Below are 22,476 nucleotides of genomic sequence, written 5' to 3'. Positions count from 1 at the left end.
TATATATATATATATATAGCCTAGCTGTATATATACTTATTTGTGCCAAAAGAAGTCTATATACTGCCCAGGGCGCACCCCCCTGCGCCCTTACAGTGACTGCCGTGTGCGAGGTGTATGGGAGCAATGGCGCACAGAGCTTAACTGCTGTGCGTTACCTCAGTGAAGATCATGAAGTCTTCTGCCGCCTCTGAAGTCTTCTTTTCTTCTCATACTCACCCGGCTTCTATCTTCCGGCTCTGCGAGGGGGACGGTGGCGCGGCTCTGGGACGGACGGCGAGGGTGAGATCTGCGTACCGATCCCTCTGGAGCTAAAGGTGTCCAGTAGCCTAAGAAGCAAAGCCATGAAACTCACAGAAGTAGGTCTGCTTCTCTCCCCTCAGTCCCTCGATGCAGGGAGTCTGTTGCCAGCAGGCTCCTGAAAATAAGAAACCTAACAAATATACTTTCTGTCAGAAAGCTCAGGAGAGCTCCCTATAGTGCACTCATCTCCTCTGGGCACAGTATCAAACTGAGGTCTAGAGGAGGGGCATAGAGGGAGGAGCCAGTGCACACCCAGACCTACTTAAACTGCCCATGTCTCCTGCTGAGCCCGTCTACCCCCATGGTCCTTACGGAGTCCCCAGCATCCTCTAGGACGTTAAAGAAATATTATTGCCTTATGGATAACATAGGAGAGTTTGGGACACATCTGTGTTCAGTCATTTACATACATCCTAATTGATGGGACTTTAGCCTTTAAGCAGGTGCTTACAGAAAAACCAACCTGATTCCAGACGCTTATTGCGACTGATCTCAGGACCACTCATGAATTGATTTGTTATTAAACTGAAGTAAATTGTCTTTTAAGCCATACTTAAAACTTAAAGCAAATTATATGAGCTCAATACAGATGCAAACTTACCTCTGTCAAAACTGCCCCCATCAGATCTGTTCCCTTAAAAGTCACAAAAATAAAATTCACATATTTGTCATACAATTGTCATACATGAAAAAATAAAAAAATTAAAACATGTAGAAATTAGTTGAGGATTTGAGGGGAGAAGGGGGGGTGGGTGGGGGCGTGTTGGACAGACAATTTGAAAAAAAGATTTTACTCACCGGTAAATCTATTTCTCGTAATCCGTAGTGGATGCTGGGAACTCCGAAAGGACCATGGGGAATAGCGGCTCCGCAGGAGACAGGGCACAACTAAAGAAAGCTTTTAGGTCACCTGATGTGCACTGGCTCCTCCCACTATGACCCTCCTCCAAGCCTCTGTTAGGACACTGTGCCCGGACGAGCTGACATAATAAGGAAAGGATTTGGAATCCCGGGTAAGACTCCCACCAGCCACACCAATCACACCGTATAACTCGTGATACTATACCCAGTTTAACAGTATGAAAACAACTGAGCCTCTTAACAGATGGATCAACAATAACCCTTTAGTTAACAATAACTATGTACAAGTATTGCAGACAATCCGCACTTGGGATGGGCTCCCAGCATCCACTACGGACTACGAGAAATAGATTTACCGGTGAGTAAAATCTTATTTTCTCTGACGTCCTAGTGGATGCTGGGAACTCCGAAAGGACCATGGGGATTATACCAAAGCTACCAAACAGGCGGGAGAGTGCGGATGACTCTGCAGCACCGAATGAGAGAACTCAAGGTCCTCCTCAGCCAGGGTATCAAATTTGTAGAATTTTGCAAACGTGTTTGCCCTTGACCAAGTAGCAGCTCGGCAAAGTTGTAAAGCCGAGACCCCTCGGGCAGCCGCCCAAGATGAGCCCACCTTCCTTGTGGAATGGGCTTTTACTGATTTAGGATGCGGCAGTCCAGCCGCAGAATGCGCCAGCTGAATTGTGCTACAAATCCAGCGAGCAATAGTCTGTTTAGAAGCAGGAGCACCCAGTTTGTTGGGCGCATACAGGATAAATAGCGAGTCAGTTTTCCTGACTCTAGCCGTCCTGGAAACATAAATTTTCAAGGCCCTGACTACGTCCAGTAACTTGGAATCCTCCAAGTCCCTAGTAGCCGCAGGCACCACAATAGGTTGGTTCAAGTGAAAAGCTGACACCACCTTAGGGAGAAACTGGGGACAAGTCCTCAATTCCGCCCTATCCATATGGAAAATCAGATAAGGGCTTTTACATGACAAAGCTGCCAATTCTGACACACGCCTGGCTGACGCCAAGGCCAATAACATGACCACTTTCCACGTGAGATATTTTAGATCCACGGTTTTAAGTGGCTCAAACCAATGTGGTTTTAAGAAACTCAACACCACGTTGAGATCCCAAGGTGCCACTGGAGGCACAAACGGAGGCTGAATAGCACTCCTTTCACAAACGTCTGAACTTCAGGTAGTGAAGCTAGTTCTTTCTGGAAGAAAATCGACAGAGCCGAGATCTGTACCTTAATGGAGCCTAATTTCAGGCCCATAGTCACTCCTGCTTGTAGGAAATGCAGAAATCGACCTAGTTGAAATTCCTCTGTTGGGGCCTTTTTGGCCTCACACCAAGCAACATATTTCCGCCATATGCGGTGATAATGCTTTGCAGTTACATCTTTCCTGGCTTTAATCAGCGTAGGAATGACTTCCTCCGGAATGCCCCTTTCCTTCAGGATCCGGCGTTCAACCGCCATGCCGTCAAACGCAGCCGCGGTAAGTCTTGGAACAGACAGGGCCCCTGCTGCAGCAGGTCCTGTCTGAGCGGCAGAGGCCATGGGTCCTCTGAGATCATTTCTTGAAGTTCTGGGTACCAAGCTCTTCTTGGCCAATCCGGAACAATGAGTATAGTTCTTACTGCTCTCCTTATAATTCTCAGTACCTTGGGTATGAGAGGCAGAGGAGGGAACACATACCCCGACTGGTACACCCACGGTGTTACCAGAGCGTCCACAGCTATCGCCTGAGGGTCCCTTGAACTGGCACAATATCTTTTTAGCTTTTTGTTGAGGCGGGACGCCATCATGTCCACAAGTGGCCTTTCCCAATGTTGTACAATCATTTGGAAGACTTCTGGATGAAGTCCCCACTCTCCCGGGTGGAGGTCGTGTCTGCTGAGAAAGTCTGCTTCCCAGTTGTCCACTCCGGGAATGAACACTGCTGACAGTGCTAACACATGATTTTCCGCCCATCGGAGAATCCTTGTGGCTTCTGCCATCGCCATCCTGCTTCTTGTGCCGCCCTGTCGGTTTACATGGGCGACCGCCGTGATGTTATCTGACTGGATCAGCACCGGCTGATGTTGAAGCAGGGGTCTTGCCTGACTTAGGGCATTGTAAATGACCCTTAGTTCCAGAATATTTATGTGTAGGGAAGTCTCCTGACTTGACCATTGTCCTTGGAAATTTCTTCCCTGTGTGACTGCCCCCCAACCTCGAAGGCTGGCATCCGTGATCACCAGGACCCAATCCTGTATGCCGAATCTGCGGCCCTCTAGAAGATGAGCACTTTGCAGCCACCACAGCAGCGACAACCTGGCCCTTGGAGACAGGGTTATCAGCCGATGCATCTGAAGATGCGATCCGGACCACTTGTCCAATAGATCCCACTGAAAGATCCTTGCATGGAACCTTCCGAATGGAATTGCTTCGTAAGAAGCCACCATCTTTCCCAGGACTCGCGTGCTGTGGTGCACCGACACCTGTTTTGGTTTTAGGAGGTCTGACTAGAGATGACAACTCCTTGGCCTTCTCCTCCGGGAGAACAGTAGACGCGTTATAGGAACCAGCTGCGACTTCGGAATGTTCAGGATCCAGCCGTGCTGTTGTAGCACTGCCCGCGCTAGTGCTACTCCGATCAACAACTGTTCCCTGGACCTCGCCTTTATAAGGAGATCGTCCAAGTACGGGATAATTATAACTCCCTTTTTTCGAAGGAGTTTCATCATCTCTGCCATTACCTTGGTAAATACCCTCGGTGCCGTGGACAGACCAAACGGCAACGTCTGGAATTGGTAATGACAGTCCTGTACCACAAATCTGAGGTACTCCTAGTGAGGGGGGTAAATGGGGACATGTAGGTAAGCATCCTTGATGTCCAGTGATACCATGAAATCCCCTTCGTCCAGGCTTGCAATAACCGCCCTGAGCGATTCCATTTTTAACTTGAACCTTCGTATATAAGTGTTCAAGGATTTCAAATTTAAGATGGGTCTCACCGAACCGTCCGGTTTCGGTACCACAAACATTGTGGAAAAGTAACCCCCCGTCCCTGTTGAAGGAGGGGTACCTTGACTATCACCTGCTGCGAATATAGCTTGTGAATTGCCTCCAGCACTGCCTCCCTGTCCGAGGGAGCCGTCGGCAAGGCAGATTTGAGGAAACAGCGAGGGGAGACGTCTCGAATTATAGCTTGTACCCCTGAGATACTACCTGTAGAATCCAGGGATCCACCCGTGAGCGAGCCCACTGGTCGCTGAAGTTCTTGAGACGGGCCCCCACCGTACCTGGCTCCGCCTGTGGAGCCCCAGCGTCATGCGGTGGACTTAGAGGAAGCTGGGGAGGACTTTTGTTCCTGGGAACTGGCTGTATGCTGCAGCTTTTTCCCCCCTACCTCTGCCTCTGGGCAGAAAGGACGCGCCTTTAACCTGCTTACCTTTCTGAGGCCGAAAGGACTGTACCTGATAATACGGTGCTTTCTTTGGCTGTGAGGGAACATGCGGTAAAAATGCTGACTTCCCAGCTGTCGCTGTGGAAACGAGGTCCGAGAGACCATCCCCAAACAACTCCTCACACCCTTGTAAGGCAAAACTTCCATGTGCCTTTTAGAATCAGCATCACCTGTCCACTGCCAAGTCCACAATGCTCTCCTGGCAGAAATGGACATTGCGTTTATTTTAGATGCCAGCCGGCAAATATCCCTCTGTGCATCTCTCATGTATAAGACTGCGTCTTTAATGTGCTCTACGGTTAGCAATATAGAGTCCCTGTCTAAGGTATCAATGTTTTCTGACAGGGAATCTGACCACGCAGCTGCAGCACTGCACATCCATGCAAAAGCAATAGCTGGTCTCAGTAGAATGCCCGAGTGTGTATATACAGACTTCAGGATAGCCTCCTGCTTTCTATCTGCAGGTTCCTTTAAGGCGACCGTGTCCGGAGACGGTAGTGCCACCTTCTTTGACAGACGTGTGAGCGCTTTATCCACCCTAGGGGATGTCTCCCAACGTGACCTGTCTTCTGGCGGTAAAGGGTACGCCATTGGTAACTTTTTAGAAATTACCAGTTTCTTATCAGGGGAAGCCCACGCTTCTTCACACACTTCATTTAATTCATCAGAAAGGGGAAAAACCACTGGTAGTTTTTTCTCCCCAAACATAATACCCTTTTTTGTGGTACCTGGGGTAATATCAGAAATATGCAACACATTTTTCATTGCCATAATCACGTAACGGGTGTCTCTATTGGAATGTACACTAGTCTCATCATCGTCGACACTGGAGTTGGTATCCGTGTCGACATCTGTGTCTGCCATCTGAGGTAGCGGGCGTTTTAGAGCCCCTGATGGCTTTTGAGACGTCTGGGCAGGCACGGGCTGAGAAGCCGGCTGTCTCACATCTGCTATGTCGTCAAACCTTTTATGTAAGGAGTTGACACTGTCGCGTAATTCCTTCCACATAACCATCCACTCAGGTGTCGACCCCGCAGGGGGTGACATCACATTTATCGGCACCTGCTCCGCCTCCACATAAGCCTCCTCATCAAACATGTCGACACAGCCGTACCGACACCGCACACACACAGGGAATGCTCTGACTGAGGACAGGACCCCACAAAGTCCTTTGGGGAGACAGAGAGAGAGTATGCCAGCACACACCAGAGCGCTATATATATATATATATATATAGGGATTCACACTACCCACAGTGATTTTTCCCCTATAGCTGCTATTACACAGATTGCGCCTAAATTTAGTGCCCCCCCTCTCTTTTTTACCCTATGTAGTCTGGAAACTGCAGGGGAGAGCCTGGGGAGCATCCTTCCAGCGGAGCTGTGAGGGAAAATGGCGCCAGTGTGCTGAGGGAGATAGCCCCGCCCCTTTTCCGGCAGACTTCTCCCGCTTTTTTATGTTATATATGGCAGGGGATTTTACACTTATATAGTCTTAATGACTATATTGTGTGTTATTTTGCCAGTAAGGTACCCTTATTGCAGCCCCAAGGCGCCCCCCCCTTCCCCCAAGCGCCCTGCACCCATCAGTGACCGGAGTGTGTGGTGTGCATGGGGAGCAATGGCGCACAGCTGCAGTGCTGTGCGCTACCTTAATGAAGACCGAAGTCTTCTGCCGCCGATTTTCAGGAACATCTTCTTGCTTCTGGCTTTGCAAGGGGGACGGCGGTGCGGCTCCGGGACCGGACGACCGAGGCTGGGCCTGTGTTCGATCCCCCTGGAGCTAATGGTGTCCAGTAGCCTAAGAAGCCCAAGCTAGCTGCAAGCAGGTAGGTCCGCTTCTCTCCCCTAAGTCCCTCGTAGCAGTGAGTCTGTTGCCAGCAGATCTCACTGAAAATAAAAAACCTAAATATAACTTTCTTTTCTAAGCTCAGGAGAGCCCCTAGTGTGCATCCAGCTCAGCCGGGCACAAAATTCTAACTGAGGTCTGGAGGAGGGTCATAGAGGGAGGAGCCAGTGCACACCAGGTAGTCCTAAAGCTTTCTTTAGTTGTGCCCAGTCTCCTGCGGAGCCGCTATTCCCCATGGTCCTTACGGAGTTCCCAGCATCCACTAGGACGTCAGAGAAAAAGGGGTGACTTCTTAACACATACATTAAATTACATTTTGTAGTTTGGGGTTAAAATTTTGGGGATTGATCTCTACTTTGGTAACATACAAGATAGGCAGAGTTTTTTTTTTTCCCAGTAACCCCACAATAAACTCAACTTCCAACTTATAGCAAATTCTAGGACATCAGTACTGATGCAAACACTCACCTCTGTCAAAACCCCCTCCATCAGATCGGTTTCCTTAAAGAACACGCAGAAAAATGTCAAACATTTTATAAAAAAAAAATACTGTAAATCCATTTTAAAAACTATACTTTATGGTAAGAACTTACTGTTGATAACGGTATTTCTCCTAAGTCCACAGGATAACAATGGGATATGATGGAGCGTCAGCGGATTGGCACCAAACGATCAAAGCTTTCTGGCCTCCCAGGATGCAACGGGTCCGTCCATATATCCCCACCCACTGGCTCGGGCAAATCAGTTGTATTCCAAAGCAGAAGCCAGGAGCATTATTTAGAGCCATAATCAAGTGAGAAAACCACACATGCACACCCTCAGTACAAAAAGGAAAGGGTTAGATCCTCAAATCAGGTGCGTTAGGGTGGGATCCCTGTGTATCCTGTGGACTTAGGAGAAATACAGTTATCAACGGTAAGTTCTTACCATAACGCATATTTCTCAGACAGGGTCTACAGGTTATCCACAGGATAACAATGGGATTTGCCAAAGCAATTTAGTGGTGGGAACGCTCATGATTGGACAGGAAAACCCTTTGTCCGAATTCAGCATCATGAGAGGCAAAGGTCAAGGCATAATGACTAATGAATGTTTTAATGGAAGACCAGGTGGCTGCCTTACATATCTGTTCTGCGAAGCACCACACTATCCTGCCCATGAAGGACCTACCTTAAGAGTAGAGTGAGCAGACATATTAGCCGGAACAGGGAGATCAGCTTGAGTATATACTTGTGAAATAGTCATCCGAAACCATCTTGCCATCGTCTGTTTACTAGCAGGGCATTCTCTTGTGAAATCCGTAGAGAATTAAGAGAAAATCTGTCTTTCTGATGGCACTGGTACGATCCAAATAGATCCTTAATTCACGGACTACATGCAGTGATGCATCTCCCGCAGAAAGTCCCAAAACCTAAAAAACCGGAACTACAATTTCTTTATTAAGGTGGAATTTAGACACCACCTTAGAAAGATACCCAGATTTAGTTCTAAGAACTGCTCTATCTGGATAAAAACACAGAAATGGGCAACGAGATGACAGCGCACCAAAATCGGATACTCTTCTCGCTGATGCCATAGTCTGTAGAAAGAGCACTTTAGCTGTCAACCATTTAACATCCACTTTATTAAGTGGTTTAAATGGGGGCAACTTGAAGAGCTTTCAGGACTAAACAAGTCCCACGGCACTGAAGGCGGAACAAACGGAGGCGGAATGCGCAGCATTCCTTGGTAAAAAGTACACACATCCTTTAAGTCAGCCATTTTCTTTTGGAACCATACAAAGATACTTGCACTCTCAATGAAAGCACCTTCAAACCTATATCCATTCCTGCCTGAAAGAATGCTAAGACCCTGGAAACTTTGAAAGAATTAGGGTCCACCTTTCTTTAACTGCACCAATGAATATAGGGTTGCCATATTTGGTGATAAATCCAAGCTGAGGAAGGTTTCCTTGCTCTGAGCATTGTTTGAATTACCTGTTGTAAGAATCCTCTTGACTTCAAGAAAGACGTTTCAAGAGTCACGCCGTCAAAGACAGTCGATACAGATGTCTGTGATAACAAGACCCCTGCATAAGTAGATCTGGACGATGAGGGAGCAGAAAACAGGATTTTTATACCTACCGGTAAAGCCTTTTCTCCTAGTCCGTAGAGGATGCTGGGATCCACTTTAGTACCATGGGGTATAGACTGTTCCGCAGGAGCCATGGGCACTTAAGACTTTTTCAGAGCATGAAACTGGCTCCTCCTCCAAACCTCAGTATAGGAACTGTGCCCAGGGAGACTGACCATTCGCGAAAAGGATTCACTTTTAAGTTAATGGCGAGATTCACACCAGCTCACACTTCAACCATGCCGCACAACATGGCATTCAACCTAACACACAATAACCAGCATAAACATTACAGCAACGAGCTGAAAAATAATTTTAACACCTGTGTAAAACTATAATAAAATAACTACTGCAGGTAAAATACGCACTGTGTTGGGTGCCCAGCATCCTCTATGGACTAGGAGAAAAGAATTTACAGGTAGGTATAAAAAAATCCAGTTCTCTCATACGTCCTAGAGGATGCTGGGGTCCACTTTAGTACCATGGGGTTATACCAAAGCTCCAGTACGGGCGGGAGAGTGAGGATGTCCCTGCAGGACAGATTGACCCAACTTTAGGTCATCAGCGGCCAAGGTGTCAAACTTGTAAAACTTAGCAAACGCGACCAAGTAGCTGCTCGGCAAAGTTGTAATGCCGAAACCCCCCCCAGGAAGCCGCCCAGGATGAGCCCGCCTTTCTTGCAGTATCGGCATTCACCGAATTCGGCATTGGCAATCCTGCCGTGGAAAAAGCTTGCTAAATCGTACCTCTGATCCAACGCGCAATAGTCTGCTTAGAAGCAGGACACCCAATCTCGTTGGGAGCATACAGGATAAACAGTGCTTCTGTTTTCCATATCCGAGCCACTTCGAACCAGCGAAGGTGTCAGTAGCCACTGGCACCACAATAGGTTGGTTTACATGGAAAGAAGAAACCACCTTTGGAAGAAATTGCTGCCGAGTTCTTAGCTCAGCCCTATCTTCATGGAATATCAAGTAAGGGCTCTTGTGAGACAAAGCCCCTAACTCAGACACCCGCCTTGCGGATGCCAAGGCCAAAAGCATGACCACTTTTCAAGTGAGAAACTTCAACTCTACCTCCTGAAGAGGTTCAAACCAATCTGATTGAAGGTACTGCAATACCACGTTAAGATCCCATGGTGCCGTAGCAGGCACTAATGGAGGTTGCATGTGTAGAACCCCTTTCATGAACGTCTGAACTTCTGGAAGGGAGGCCAATTGTTTCTGAAAGAAAACGGACAAGGCCGAAATCTGGACCTTGATTGAACCCAATCGTAGACCAGCATCCACACCCGACTGAAGAAAATGTCCTAACTGAAACTCTTCCATTGGAGCCTTCTTGGTTTCACACCAAGACACATTTTCTCCAAATACGGTGGTAATGTCTAGACGTTACTCCTTTCCTGGCCTGAATAAGAGTGGTAATGACTTCTTTGGGAATACCCGTACGTGCTAGAATCTCGCGCTTAACCACCATGCCGTCAAATGTAGCCGCGGTAAGTCTTGATACACGCACGGCCCCTGCTGCAGCAGGTCCTCGTGAAGAGGAGGAGTCCGAGGATCTTCTATGAGTAATTCCTGAAGATCTGGATACCAAGCCCTCCTTGGCCAGTCTGGGACAATGAGGATCGCTCGAACCCCTGTTCATCTTATGAGTTTGAGAACTTTTGGAATCAGTGTAAGTGAAGGGAAAACATACACCGATCGAAACACCCACTGGGTCACTAGTGCATCCACTACTGTTGCCTGAGGGTCTCTCGACCTGGAACAACATCTCTGAAGCTTCTTGTTGAGACGAGATGCCATCATGTCTACTTGAGGAACTCCCCAAAGACCGGTCACCTCTGCGAAGATTTCTTGGCGGAGGCCCCATTCTCCTGGATGGAGATAGTGTCTGCTGAGGAAGTCTGCTTTCCAGTTGTCCACTCCTGGAATGAAAATTGCTGACAGAGCTCTTGCATGTCTCTCTGCCCAGAGGAGGATCTTTGTCACCTCTGCCATTGCCGCTCTGCTTTTCATTACGCCCTGACGGTTTATGTACGCTACTGCTGTTACATTGTCCGACTGGATCTGTATGGGTTGATCTTGAAGATGTACCGCTCATAGAAGGCCGTTGTAAATGGCTCAATTCCAGAACGTTAATGTGAAGACAGGTTTCTTGACTTAACCATCTTCCTTGGAAGCTTTTCCCCTGTGTGACTGCTCCCCAGCCTCGGAGACTTGCATCCGTGGTTACTAGGACCCAGTCCTGAATACCGAACCTGCGTCCTTCCAGGAGATGAGAACTGTGCAGCCACCACAGGAGCAAAACTCTGGCTTTGGATGACAGGATTATTCTCTGATGCATGTGTAGATGGGATCCGGACCACTTGTCCAATAGGTCCCACTGGAATACTCTAGCATGCAATCGGCCAAACTGTATGGTCTCATATAGGCCACTACCATCTTCCCCAACAACCGAATGCATTGATGAATCGACACTCTTGTTGGTTTCAGAATTTATTTGACCATTCTCTGGATTTCCAGAGCCTTTACTACTGGAAGAAATATCCTCTGTACTTCTGTGTCCAGTATCATCCCCAGAAACGATAATCTTGTCATCGGTTCCAACTGTGACTTTAGAAAATTTATGATCCAACCGTGTTGAAGTAATGTCAGGGAGAGTGCAATGTTCTGCACCAGCCTTTCCCTGGACCTCGCATTTATCAGGAGATCATCTAGGTAAGGAATTATATTGATTCCTTACTGTCGGAGGACATTCATCTCCGCCATCACCTTGGTGAACACCCTCAGTGCTGTTTAGAGTCCGAACGACAACGTCTGAAGCTGGTAATAACCATCCTGCACTGCAAATTTCAGATAAGCTTGATGTGGAGGAAAGATAGGAACATGCAAGTAGACATCTTTTATGTTCACTGACACCATGAAGTCCCTTTCCTCCAGACTAGAAAATGACTGCCCTCAGATTCCATCATGAATTTGAACCTTTGCAGGTAGCGATTCAGTGTTTTCAGATTTAGAATCGGTCTGACCGAGCCGTCTGGCTTCGGAACTACGAAAAGGCTTGAATAAAACACTTCTCCTTGTTGCGACAAGGGAACCAGGACAATCACTTGATCCCAACACTATTTTTATATTGCTGCTGATACCACTTACCTGTCTGGGATAGAAGCCAATTTGAAAAGAAACGCCATAGGGGAATGTCTTGAAACTCCAGCTTCTACCTGTGGGACACCATATGTAAGATCCACGGGTCAAGACCAAATTGAACCCAAATCTGACTGAAGAGTTTCAGACGTGCCCCCACTTGAGCGCACTCCCGCAAAGGAGCCCCAGCATCATGCTAAAGATATGGCAGAAGCAGAGGTTGATTTCTACTCCTGTGATCCAGGAGACGCTGTGGATTTTTTACCTTTTCCCCATCATTAACCCGCAAAGAAAAAGGGAACCATTACCCTTCTTGTATTTATTGGGCAGAAAGGACTGCATCTGAGAGTGATGTGTCTTTTTTGCCGTGCAGGAGCATCAGGCAAAAAATAAGAATTTACTCACCGGTAATTCTATTTCTCGTAGTCCGTAGTGGATGCTGGTAACTCCATAAGGACCATGGGGAATAGACGGGCTCCGCAGGAGACTGGGCACTCTAAAAGAAAGATTAGGTACTATCTGGTGTGCACTGGCTCCTCCCTCTATGCCCCTCCTCCAGACCTCAGTTAGGGAAACTGTGCCCGGAAGAGCTGACATTACAAGGAAAGGAAATTTTGAATCCAGGGTAAGACTCATACAAACCACACCAATCACACCGTACAACTTGTGATACCTTACCCAGTTAACAGTATGAACAACAACTGAGCCTCACTCAACGGATGGCTCATAACAATAAACCTTAGTTAAGCAATAACTATATACATGTATTGCAGAAAGTCCGCACTTGGGACGGGCGCCCAGCATCCACTACGGACTACGAGAAATAGAATTACCGGTGAGTAAATTCTTATTTTCTCTGACGTCCTAGTGGATGCTGGGAACTCCGTAAGGACCATGGGGATTATACCAAAGCTCCCAAACGGGGGGGGAGAGTGCGGATGACTCTGCAGCAGCGAATGAGCAAACACAAGGTCCTCCTCAGCCAGGGTATCAAACTTGTAGAACTCTGCAACTGTGTTTGAACCCGACCAAGTAGCCACTCGGCAAAGCTGTAAAGCAGAGACCCCTCAGGCAGCCGCCCAAGAAGAGCCCACCTTCCTTGTGGAATGGGCTTTTACTGATTTTGGATGCGGCAACCCAGCCGCAGAATTAGCCTGCTGAATCGTGCTACAGATCCAGCGGGCAATAGTTTGCTTTGAAGCAGGAGCACCCAGCTTGTTGGGGGCATGCAAGATAAACAGCGAGTCAGTCTTCCTGACTCCAGCCGTTCTGGAAACATATATTTTCAAAGCCCTGACTACGTCCAGCAACTTGGAGTCCTCCAAGTCCCGAGTAGCCGCAGGCACCACAATAGGTTGGTTCAAATGAAACGAGGACACCACCTTTGGGAGAAATTGGGGACGAGTCCTCAATTCTGCCCTGTCCATATGGAAGATCAGATATGGGCTTTTACATGACAAAGCCGCCAATTCCGACACACGCCTAGCCGATGCTAAGGCCAACAGCATGACCACTTTCCACGTGAGATACTTCAGTTCCACGGTCTAAAGTGGCTGAAACCAGTGGGATTTCAGGAAATCCAACACAACGTTAAGATCCCAGGGTGCCACTGGTGGCACAAAATGGGGCTGAATAGGCAGCACTCCTTTAACAAATGTCTGAACCTCAGGCAGTGAAGCCAGTTCTTTTTGAAAGAAAATGGATAGGGCCGAAATCTGGACCTTTATGGACCCCAATTTTAGGCCCATAGTCACCCCTGACTGTACGAAGTGCAGGAAACGACCCAGTTGGAATTCCTCTGTAGAGGCCTTCCTGGCCTCACACCAAGCAACATATTTTCGCCATATACGGTGAAAATGCTTTGCTGTCACGTCTTTCCTAGCCTTTATCAGCGTAGGAATAACTTCATCCGGAATGCCTTTTTCCGCTAGGATCCTGCGTTCAACCGCCATGCCGTCAAACGCAGCCGCGGTAAGTCTTGGAACAGACAGAGCCCTTGTTGCAGCAGGCCCTGTCTGAGACGCAGAGGCCATGGGTCCTCTGTGCGCATTTCTTGCAGTTCCGGGTACCAAGTCCTTCTTGGCAAGTCCGGAACAATGAGTATTGTTCTTATTCCTGTCTTTCTTACTATTCTCAGTACTTTTGGTATGAGAGGAAGAGGAGGAAACACATATACCGACCGGTACACCCACGGCGTCACTAGGGCGTCCACAGCTATCGCCTGAGGGTCCCTTGACCTGGCGCAATATCTTTTTAGCTTTTTGTTGAGGCGGGACGCCATCATGTCCACCTGTGGCAGTTCCCATCGGTTTGCAATCAGTTGGAAGACTTCTTGATGAAGTCCCCACTCTCCCGGGTGGAGGTCTTGTCTGCTGAGGAAGTCTGCTTCCCAGTTGTCCACTCCAGGAATGAACACAGCTGACAGTGCTTGCACGTGATTCTCCGCCCATCGAAGAATCTTTGTGGCTTCCGCCATTGCCATCCTGCTTCTTGTGCCACCCTGGCGGTTTACATGAGCGACCGCCGTGATGTTGTCTGACTGAATCAGCACTGGCCGGTTTCGAAGCAGGGGCTCTGCTTGACTCAGGGCGTTGTAAATGGCCCTTAGTTCCAATATATTTATGTGTAGAGAAGTCTCCAAACTTGACCACAGCCCTTGGAAGTTTCTTCCCTGAGTGACTGCCCCCCATCCTCGGAGACTTGCATCCGTGGTCACCAGGACCCAGTCCTGTATGCCGAACCTGCGGCCCTCGAGAAGGTGAGCACTCTGCAGCCACCACAGAAGAGACACCCTGGCCCTTGGGGACAGGGTGATCAGCCGATGCATCTGGAGATGCGAACCGGATCACTTGTCCAACAGATCCCACTGAAAGATCCTTGCATGGAACCTGCCGAAGGGAATGGCTTCGTATGAAGCCACCATCTTTCCCAGGACTCGCGTGCAGTGATGCACCGATACCTGTTTTGGTTTCAGGAGGTCCCTGACCAGAGATGCTAATTCCTGGGCCTTCTCCACCGGGAGAAACACCTTCTGTTCTGTGTCCAGAATCATGCCCAGGAAAAGCAGACGCGTCGTAGGAATCAGCTGCGACTTTGGAACATTCAGAATCCAGCCGTGCTGTTGCAAACTTCCTGAGAGAGTGCTACGCTGATCAACAACTGCTCTATGGAGATCGTCCAAGTACGGGATAACTATAACTCCCTTCTTCCGAAGGAGTATCATCATTTCGGCCATTACCTTGGTAAATATCCTTGGTGCCGTGGACCGGCCAAACGGCAACGTCTGGAACTGGTAATGACAGTCCTGTACCACAAACCTGAGGTACTCCTGGTGAAGTGGGTAAATGGGGACATGCAAGTAAGCATCCTTGAGGTCCAGCGACACCATAAAAAACCCCTCTTCCAGGCTTGCAATAACCGCTCTGAGCGATTCCATTTTGAACTTGAATTTCTTTATATAAGTGTTCAAGGATTTTAAATTCAGAATGGGTCTCACCAAACCATCCGGTTTCGGTACCAAACACATTGTGGAATAGTAACCCCTTCCCTGTTGGAGGGGGACCCTGATAATCACTTGCTGGAGGTACAGCTTGTGAATTGCCCCCAGTACTACCTCCCTTTCCATGGGGGAAGCTGGCAAGGCTGATTTGAGGTAACGGCGGGGGGGAGTCGCTTCGAATTCCAGCTTGTATCCCTGAAATACAATTTGTACAGCCCAGAGATCCACCTATGAGCGAACCCACTGGTTGCTGAAGTTTCGGAGACGCGCCCCACCGCACCTGGCTCTGCCTGTGGAGCCCAAACGTCATGCGTTGGACTTAGTGGAAGCAGGAGAGGACTTTTGTTCCTGGGAACTGGCTGCATGGTGCAGCTTCTTACCTCTACCCCTGCCAAGAAAGGATGCGCCCCTGACCCTCTTGCCTTTCTGAGAACGAAAAGGACTGCATTTGATAATACGGTGCTTTCTTAGGCTGTGAGGAAACCTGAGGCAAGAAAGTCGACTTTCCAGCTGTCGCTGTGGACACGAGGTCCGATAGACCATCCCCAAACAATTCCTCACCCTTATAAGGCAAAACCTCCATGTGTTTTTTAGAATCAGCATCTCCTGTCCATTGCAGAGTCCATAAGACCCTCCTGGCAGAAATGGACATAGCATTAATTCTAGAGCCCAGCAGGCAAATGTCCCTCTGAGCATCCCGCATATATAAGACGACGTCTTTTATATGGCCCAGGGTTAGCAAAACAGTATCCCTGTCGAGGGAATCTATGTCGTCTGACAGAGTATCTGTCCATGCTGCTACAGCACTACACATCCAGGCTGAAGCAATAGCAGGTCTCAGTAGAGTACCAGAGTGTGTATACACTGACTTCAGGATAGCTTCCTGCTTTCTATCCGCAGGCTCCTTTAGGGCGGCCGTATCCTGAGACGACAGGGTCACCTTTTTAGATAAGCGTGTCAGCGCCTTGACCACCCTAGGGGATGTTTCCCAACGTAACCTGTCCGTTGGCGGGAAAGGGTACGCCATCAGTAACCTCATAGAAATCACTAGTTTCTTATCAGGGGAACTCCACGCTTCTTCACATAATTCATTTAATTCATCAGATGGGGGAAAAGTCACTGGCTGCTTTTTCTCCCCAAACATATAAACCCTCTTAGTATTAACAGGGTTAATCTCAGAAATGTGTAATACATCTTTCATTGCAATAATCATGTGTGTATCGGATGGCCTTGGTCATTTTAGACTGTAAATGTGCCTCATCATCGTCGACACTTGAGTCGGACTCCGTGTCGACATCTGTGTCAACCATCTGAGATAGAGGGCGTTTATGAGCCCCTGACGGTTTCTGAGTCGCCTGGGCAGGCGCGGGTTGAGACCCCGGCTGTCCCAAGGCTGCAGCGTCATCAAACCTTTTATGTAAGGAGCTTACATTGTCGTTTAAGACCTTCCACATATCCATCCAATCAGGATTCGACCCCGTCGGGGGCGACACCACACTTATCTGCCCTTGCTCCGCCTCCACGTAACCCTCCTCATCAAACATGTCGACACAGCCGTACCGACACACCGCACACACACAGGGAATGCTCAGACTGAGGACAGGACCCCACAAAGTCCTTTGGGGAGACAGAGAGAGAGTATGCCAGCACACACCACAGCGCTTATAATAAGTGATTTACCCAATAACTGCCTTATACGTTTTATTTGCGCCTAAATTTATGTGCCCCCCCCCTCTCTTTTTTACCCTTCTTGTACCTGGATACTGCAGGGGAGAGCCTGGGGAGCTGCTTCCAGCGGAGCCGTTAAGAGAAAATGGCGCTGGTGTGCTGAGGAAAAAGGCCCCACCCCGTCAGTGGCGGGCTTCTGTCCCACTTTCTGTGTAAAAAAAAGGCGGGGGTTCTTTACATATATACAGTGCCAGACTGTAAAAATGTATTTTTGGACTTCCGGGTACGGCGCCGATGCGTGCAGCAGCAGCAGTGTGAGCTCCGTGTGCCGCCCCAGCCCGCGCTAACTCTCACGCTGCACATAGCGACACAGCCCGCTCCCAGACCCCTCACTTGCCTGTGAGAATACCTCTGGCACCTAATGGAACGCTTTCTGGCCGTCCCAGAAGCGGCTAAACCCCTTAAACAACGTTCTGCAAAAACGAAAGGGGATTCCAAGATGGCCGCCGGACAGCAGACACAGCCGCAGCAGCAGCCAGTACACACAGAACGTGAGTTACATACCTTATCTGACTCCTCTGTGAACACAGTTCTCTCTGCACATGCTGTCCCCTCAACACAGAAGTCTAATAAGACCACAGAACAGACTGAAGGCCCCATTACATACTCTGACATGGTAAAGGCAATTCAGGACTCCATTAACCCTATCATGGAATCTCATGCTGCAAAAGTCACGCAGGCAGTACATGACATCAAATCACAGTTTAAACAGCTTTCCAAACGGGTGCAAGCTAACGAACAACGCCTTGGGGAAACTTTTCATGACGTCGCTGATCTAAAGGAACAGTGCGCCTTTCTCCAGAAATCCCATTACCAGCTTCTTAATAAGGTCGACGATCTCGAGAACAGATCACGTCGAAATAACCTAAGAGTGGTTGGGCTGCCTGAGACACTTAAAGGGCCAGCACTCTTTTCCTTCATACAAGACACGCTGCCTGATCTGCTTGACATTCAAGATTCCTGCGCAGGTATGATTGTGGAGAGGGCCCATCGTATTGGTCCGGCAAGGTCTACACAGGATTCCCGACCCCGGGCCGTTATATTCCGTTGTTTGAACTACATCCATAAAGACACTATCTGGTCTGCGTCTCGACGTAAGCGGAATTTACAATGGAACGACGTGAGGATTTTTATCTTCCAAGATTATTCGGCAGAGGTGGCCAGGGCACGGCGTGAATTCACCCCACTTTGTTCCCGCCTAGTCAAAGCAAATAGAAAATTTGCCCTCATATACCCGGCCCGATTGCGTCTGTTCAAAGGATCTTCATTTACCGACTTCTCCACCGTGGCTGATGCGGAAGCATATATGTTGGAAGAGGAGAACGGCCGTTCTTCACTACACCTGCCTTCAACGGACTCGACTTCTGATTGTTAACCACGGTTGCAGAGTTCCTTAGCGTGGTTCTATCCTACTTTAATGGCGATTACTTTATTGCTTTAATAAGCCTGTTTATGTTATAGCCGTTACTCACTAGAGGTTCTTGAAATTGATTGTAGGAGGAGGCGCCTCTCTTACCGATTTAATTGCTAGGTCGGGTGCCATTTCACCGTTTAATCCCATTCTAAATGGGATGCTCACTTTAAGGCGCCTTACAACCTAAAATTCTCCGTATGTTGTTTTTAGTTATGTTTTGTTTATGCCATATATAAGCTATGCTTACTGTTTCACAGTACCAGGGCTGGGGCAAGCCTGGAGCTCTTATCTGGTTCCCCATTTGGCGAACTATAGGTTTATTTAAATTATTTTTGTGCCCGAAGTGCACTTTTGATGTTCACCTCTTGATCCACTTTTTCTGGATCCTCTGCTTTACTTCTCCCCACCCTCTCCACCCATTGTTCTCTCCTCTATGTGTCTTGTCCTGTTGCTTCTATTTGTCCAAGCTAGCAATGTATTTGGTAGATATGACAGTATTGGTTTTACTTATTGCCATAATTCGTACCTCTTTTCAACAGTATTATGACCAGTTTAAAAATTGGCACATATAATGTAGGTGGTTTCCACTCCCCCATAAAGAGGAAGAAAATCCTACTTTACTTGTCTAAACTGCATGTAGACGTTGCATTCCTCCAGGAGTCTCATCTCCTTCCCCCTGAGATTGACAAACTCAATTGCCTGGGCTGGAGAGTCTTGGCGTCCGCCCCATTTACTGCCAAGGCCCGTGGGGTTCTCATATTGATTAGGCGCTCAGTCCAGGTAGACCTTCATTCCTCCCAATCTGATCCCGAAGGCAGATTCCTCATTGTAGACGTCACTCTAGAGGACTCACGTTTTCTCTTGTGTAATGTATACGCCCCCAACATCGATCCCCAACCCTTCTTTCTGTCCATTGCCGCTAAACTGCACCCACACTCACACAAACAGGTGGTACTAGCGGGTGACTTTAACTCCACTGTATCCAACGCTCTTGATAGAAATACCAAATCCAGATCTACCCGGTACACCCCCAAATATGGTTTACCATATTTAATGTCACAGCTGCATCTGGTGGATGTGTGGCGGGCCTGTCATCCAGTTGACCGTGAATACACATGTTTATCGGCTGCTCATGGTACACTGTCAAGAATCGATTATTTACTCATCTCGACTTCTATGTTCACCAGGGTGCAGACATCTGAAATAGAACCGGTGTCCTTGTCGGACCATGCGGTCTGCTGGATGACTCTCGCCACCTTCCCCAATAGAGGCCCTGTCAGACAGTGGCGCTTTCCAACCCACTTGACCAATTCCATTCAATTTAGAAACATGCTGGAGGCATCCTGGGCTGACTTTAAACATTGTAATGTAACCGCAGAGAATGAATCACCGCTCCTGTTCTGGCAAACGTCTAAGTCAGTACTAAGGGGCTCTATTATCTCCTTCACCTCCAAACATAAGAAAGACACACAAACTCTGTATCTTGATGCCCAATCAAAACTCACTGACGCCTACCACGCATTCATACAGTCCCCCACCCCAAGCTCTAGAAAACTCTACTATGAACAAAAATCCCTTTTTGACAAACTCTTATCTCAAACTGAATCTAAATTAACGTTTATGTCCCAATGTAGATTCCATAAATTTGGCAATCGATCTAGTCGATTGCTTTCAAATCTCTTGAAATGTCAACATCCCCCAACACTTATACATGCTTTAACCAAGGCAGACGGCACGGTGGTACATGATTGTAGCCAGGTGTCTGAGGTTCTGCAGTCTTTTTATTCCTCATTATACTCTGAACCCTCTGTTGATCACCAACAGCAACACTCTTTCTGGTCTTCCCTTACGCTCCCCTCTCTGCCCACTACCTCATCCCAACCCCTACTGAACCCCATTACTGAGGAGGAGGTACTCCATGCTATTCAAGGTTTGAAACCAAACAAAACCCCTGGACCGGATGGTCTAACCAATGAATACTATAAAATATTGGCCCCTCAACTGGTCAAACCCCTTTGTGAACTATTCAACTTGTTGTTGTCTGGAACACCCCCTCCCCTATACTTCAATGCAGCGATCCTGAAAATTCTCCATAAACCAGGGAGAAACCCCCTGCTTCCCAATTCATATAGACCTATATCCTTATTGAATACGGACTACAAGATATACACCAAGATCTTGGCAGACCGGGTAAAGCTTCTCTTGCCCTCTCTGATACAGGAGGACCAGACGGGATTTATCTGGGGACGCCACTCCATGGTAAATGTGCGTAAGATACTGACTGTCATGCAGTGGTTGAAGACTTCGGGAGACCAGAACCCCTATGCCCTTCTCTCCCTTGATGCTGAGAAGGCTTTTGACCTAGTTACATGGGACCACCTTTTTGACACCATGCACAGGTTTGGATTCCCGGAGGCATTCATCCATGCAATACGCCTTCTCTACCATGATTCTTCCTCTCAAATCCTCTCTAACAATTATATGTCCTCTCCCATTCCCCTCCATAGAGGGACCAGACAAGGATGCCCTCTTTCACCCCTCCTATTCGCTATAGCGATAGAACCTCTAGCCACTGCACTGCGCATGTCCCTAGAATACACGGGTATTAGTGTTGGGTCGACTGAAGTGAAACTTAGTCTATTTGCCGATGACATGCTTTTATTTATCTCTAAACCCCAATCCTCCATTCCTGCTATAAAGTGCGTAATAGACCATTTTAGCTCCTTCTCGGGATTCCGTGTGAACTATGACAAGTCACGCCTCCTCCCTCTAGGATCTGGGCATTCTGCAAACCTTCTATCCCCTACACTGACACAATTCACAATCTGCCGCTCTCCACTTAAATACCTAGGCATCATGATCCCCCATAGTCTAGACGCCCTATACTCTGCTAACTTCCACCAGATATACTCCTCGGCAGAGAAAATACTGAACGGATGGATGGATTTACCTCTGTCATTGTCTGGAAGGGTGGTGGTTATTAAAAGCTTCGTTTTTCCCAAATAATCCTATCTCCTCCAGATGCTTCCCCTGCAACTCTCCAAGTCTGATATCCAACGATTTGACTCCCTGTTTACAAGATTCATCTGGGCAAAAAAGAAATCTAGAGTATCACGCCAAGTTTTACGACTGCCGAGACAGGAAGGTGGCTTTGGGATGCCGGACATCTCTGCTTTCTCAAATGCAGCCATGTATCGCTACATAGTAGATTGGTTCTCTGGTGGCTCCGTATATACCCTCCCCAACATAGAGGAACACCTCTTCCACCCTTTCTCCCCAGCTGCTCTCCTTCATGCACCTACCTCACTGATCCCTTCACATATAAAATCTAACATACTCTTTCAAGACACTTATAAAGCCTGGAAATCTATCAATAAGCGATTACACAGAAACTCCTCTAACTCCCCATACACCACCTTTTGGGGCAACCCACAGTTTCCCCCGGGTTTGGACGGCTGTGCTTATCTGACGTGGAAAGAGAAGGGCATCTCGTGCATCCGAGATATCTTTGACCCTGGGGGTAGGATCCACTCTTTCTCTGCATTATCAGATAGATATGGTATACCCAACTCCCAATTTTACATGTACCTCCAGTCCCGTCATTTTGCACAGTCGTTACCACCTGGAATGGCCCTTGATACGGCCATTGACCCTCTTACCCCTCTCCTACGTCTCAATCTGACCATAGGTTATAGGCTGCGTAATTTATATTCCATCCTCATAGACTCAGGGAAAACACCCTTGCAAAGTGTTCTTCATTCACGCTGGCAGCGTGACATACCTGATTTCCCGGATATGTCGGTACTTATGTCTACACTGTCCCCCACATTTAAATATTTAAAGTCTGCAGCTTTGCAAGAGACTCACCTCAAATTCTTAAATAGAGCCTACATTTCCCCAAAACAGCACTCCTATTTCACCTTGGCCTCTACGGGTCGATGCTTTAAATGTGGGATGGCTGAGGCCACCTACTATCATAATTTCTGGGACTGCAGGAAAATAAGAAATTTCTGGAACAAGCTGATAAACCATATTAATGATATTTTTTCAATTCGAATTAACAAGCTCCCTACTGCATGTCTATTCTACTGCTTTTCAGATTGGGACTTGGGACCACACAAAC

At 47.9% G+C, this 22,476-nt stretch overlaps 1 protein-coding gene across 25 annotated transcripts in view; it reads right to left on the bottom strand.

Annotated features, from left to right (window-relative positions):
- DDX4 (DEAD-box helicase 4) overlaps positions 1-22,476 on the bottom strand; it is a 1,188,488-nt gene that overhangs the window by 818,786 nt on the left and 347,226 nt on the right. For 12 of the 25 annotated variants that reach the window (XM_063962294.1, XM_063962347.1, XM_063962463.1 and 9 more), the window contains 2 exons: positions 6,923-6,955; positions 905-937 (listed from right to left, as the gene is read on the bottom strand). The exons of 6 other annotated variants lie outside the window; for them this stretch is intronic. In XM_063962294.1, coding sequence (XP_063818364.1) covers positions 905-937; positions 6,923-6,955 — 66 coding nt within the window. The remainder of the gene's footprint in view (positions 1-904; positions 938-6,922; positions 6,956-22,476) is intronic. 7 more of the 25 variants (XM_063962280.1, XM_063962304.1, XM_063962339.1 and 4 more) reach the window with 1 other exon arrangement.

Source organism: Pseudophryne corroboree, chromosome 1 (genome assembly GCF_028390025.1).
Source record: "Pseudophryne corroboree isolate aPseCor3 chromosome 1, aPseCor3.hap2, whole genome shotgun sequence".
Taxonomy (NCBI): domain Eukaryota; kingdom Metazoa; phylum Chordata; class Amphibia; order Anura; family Myobatrachidae; genus Pseudophryne; species Pseudophryne corroboree.
The sequence above is the reverse complement of the archived record's forward strand: the minus strand, read 5'-3'. Positions and strand labels throughout refer to the sequence as shown.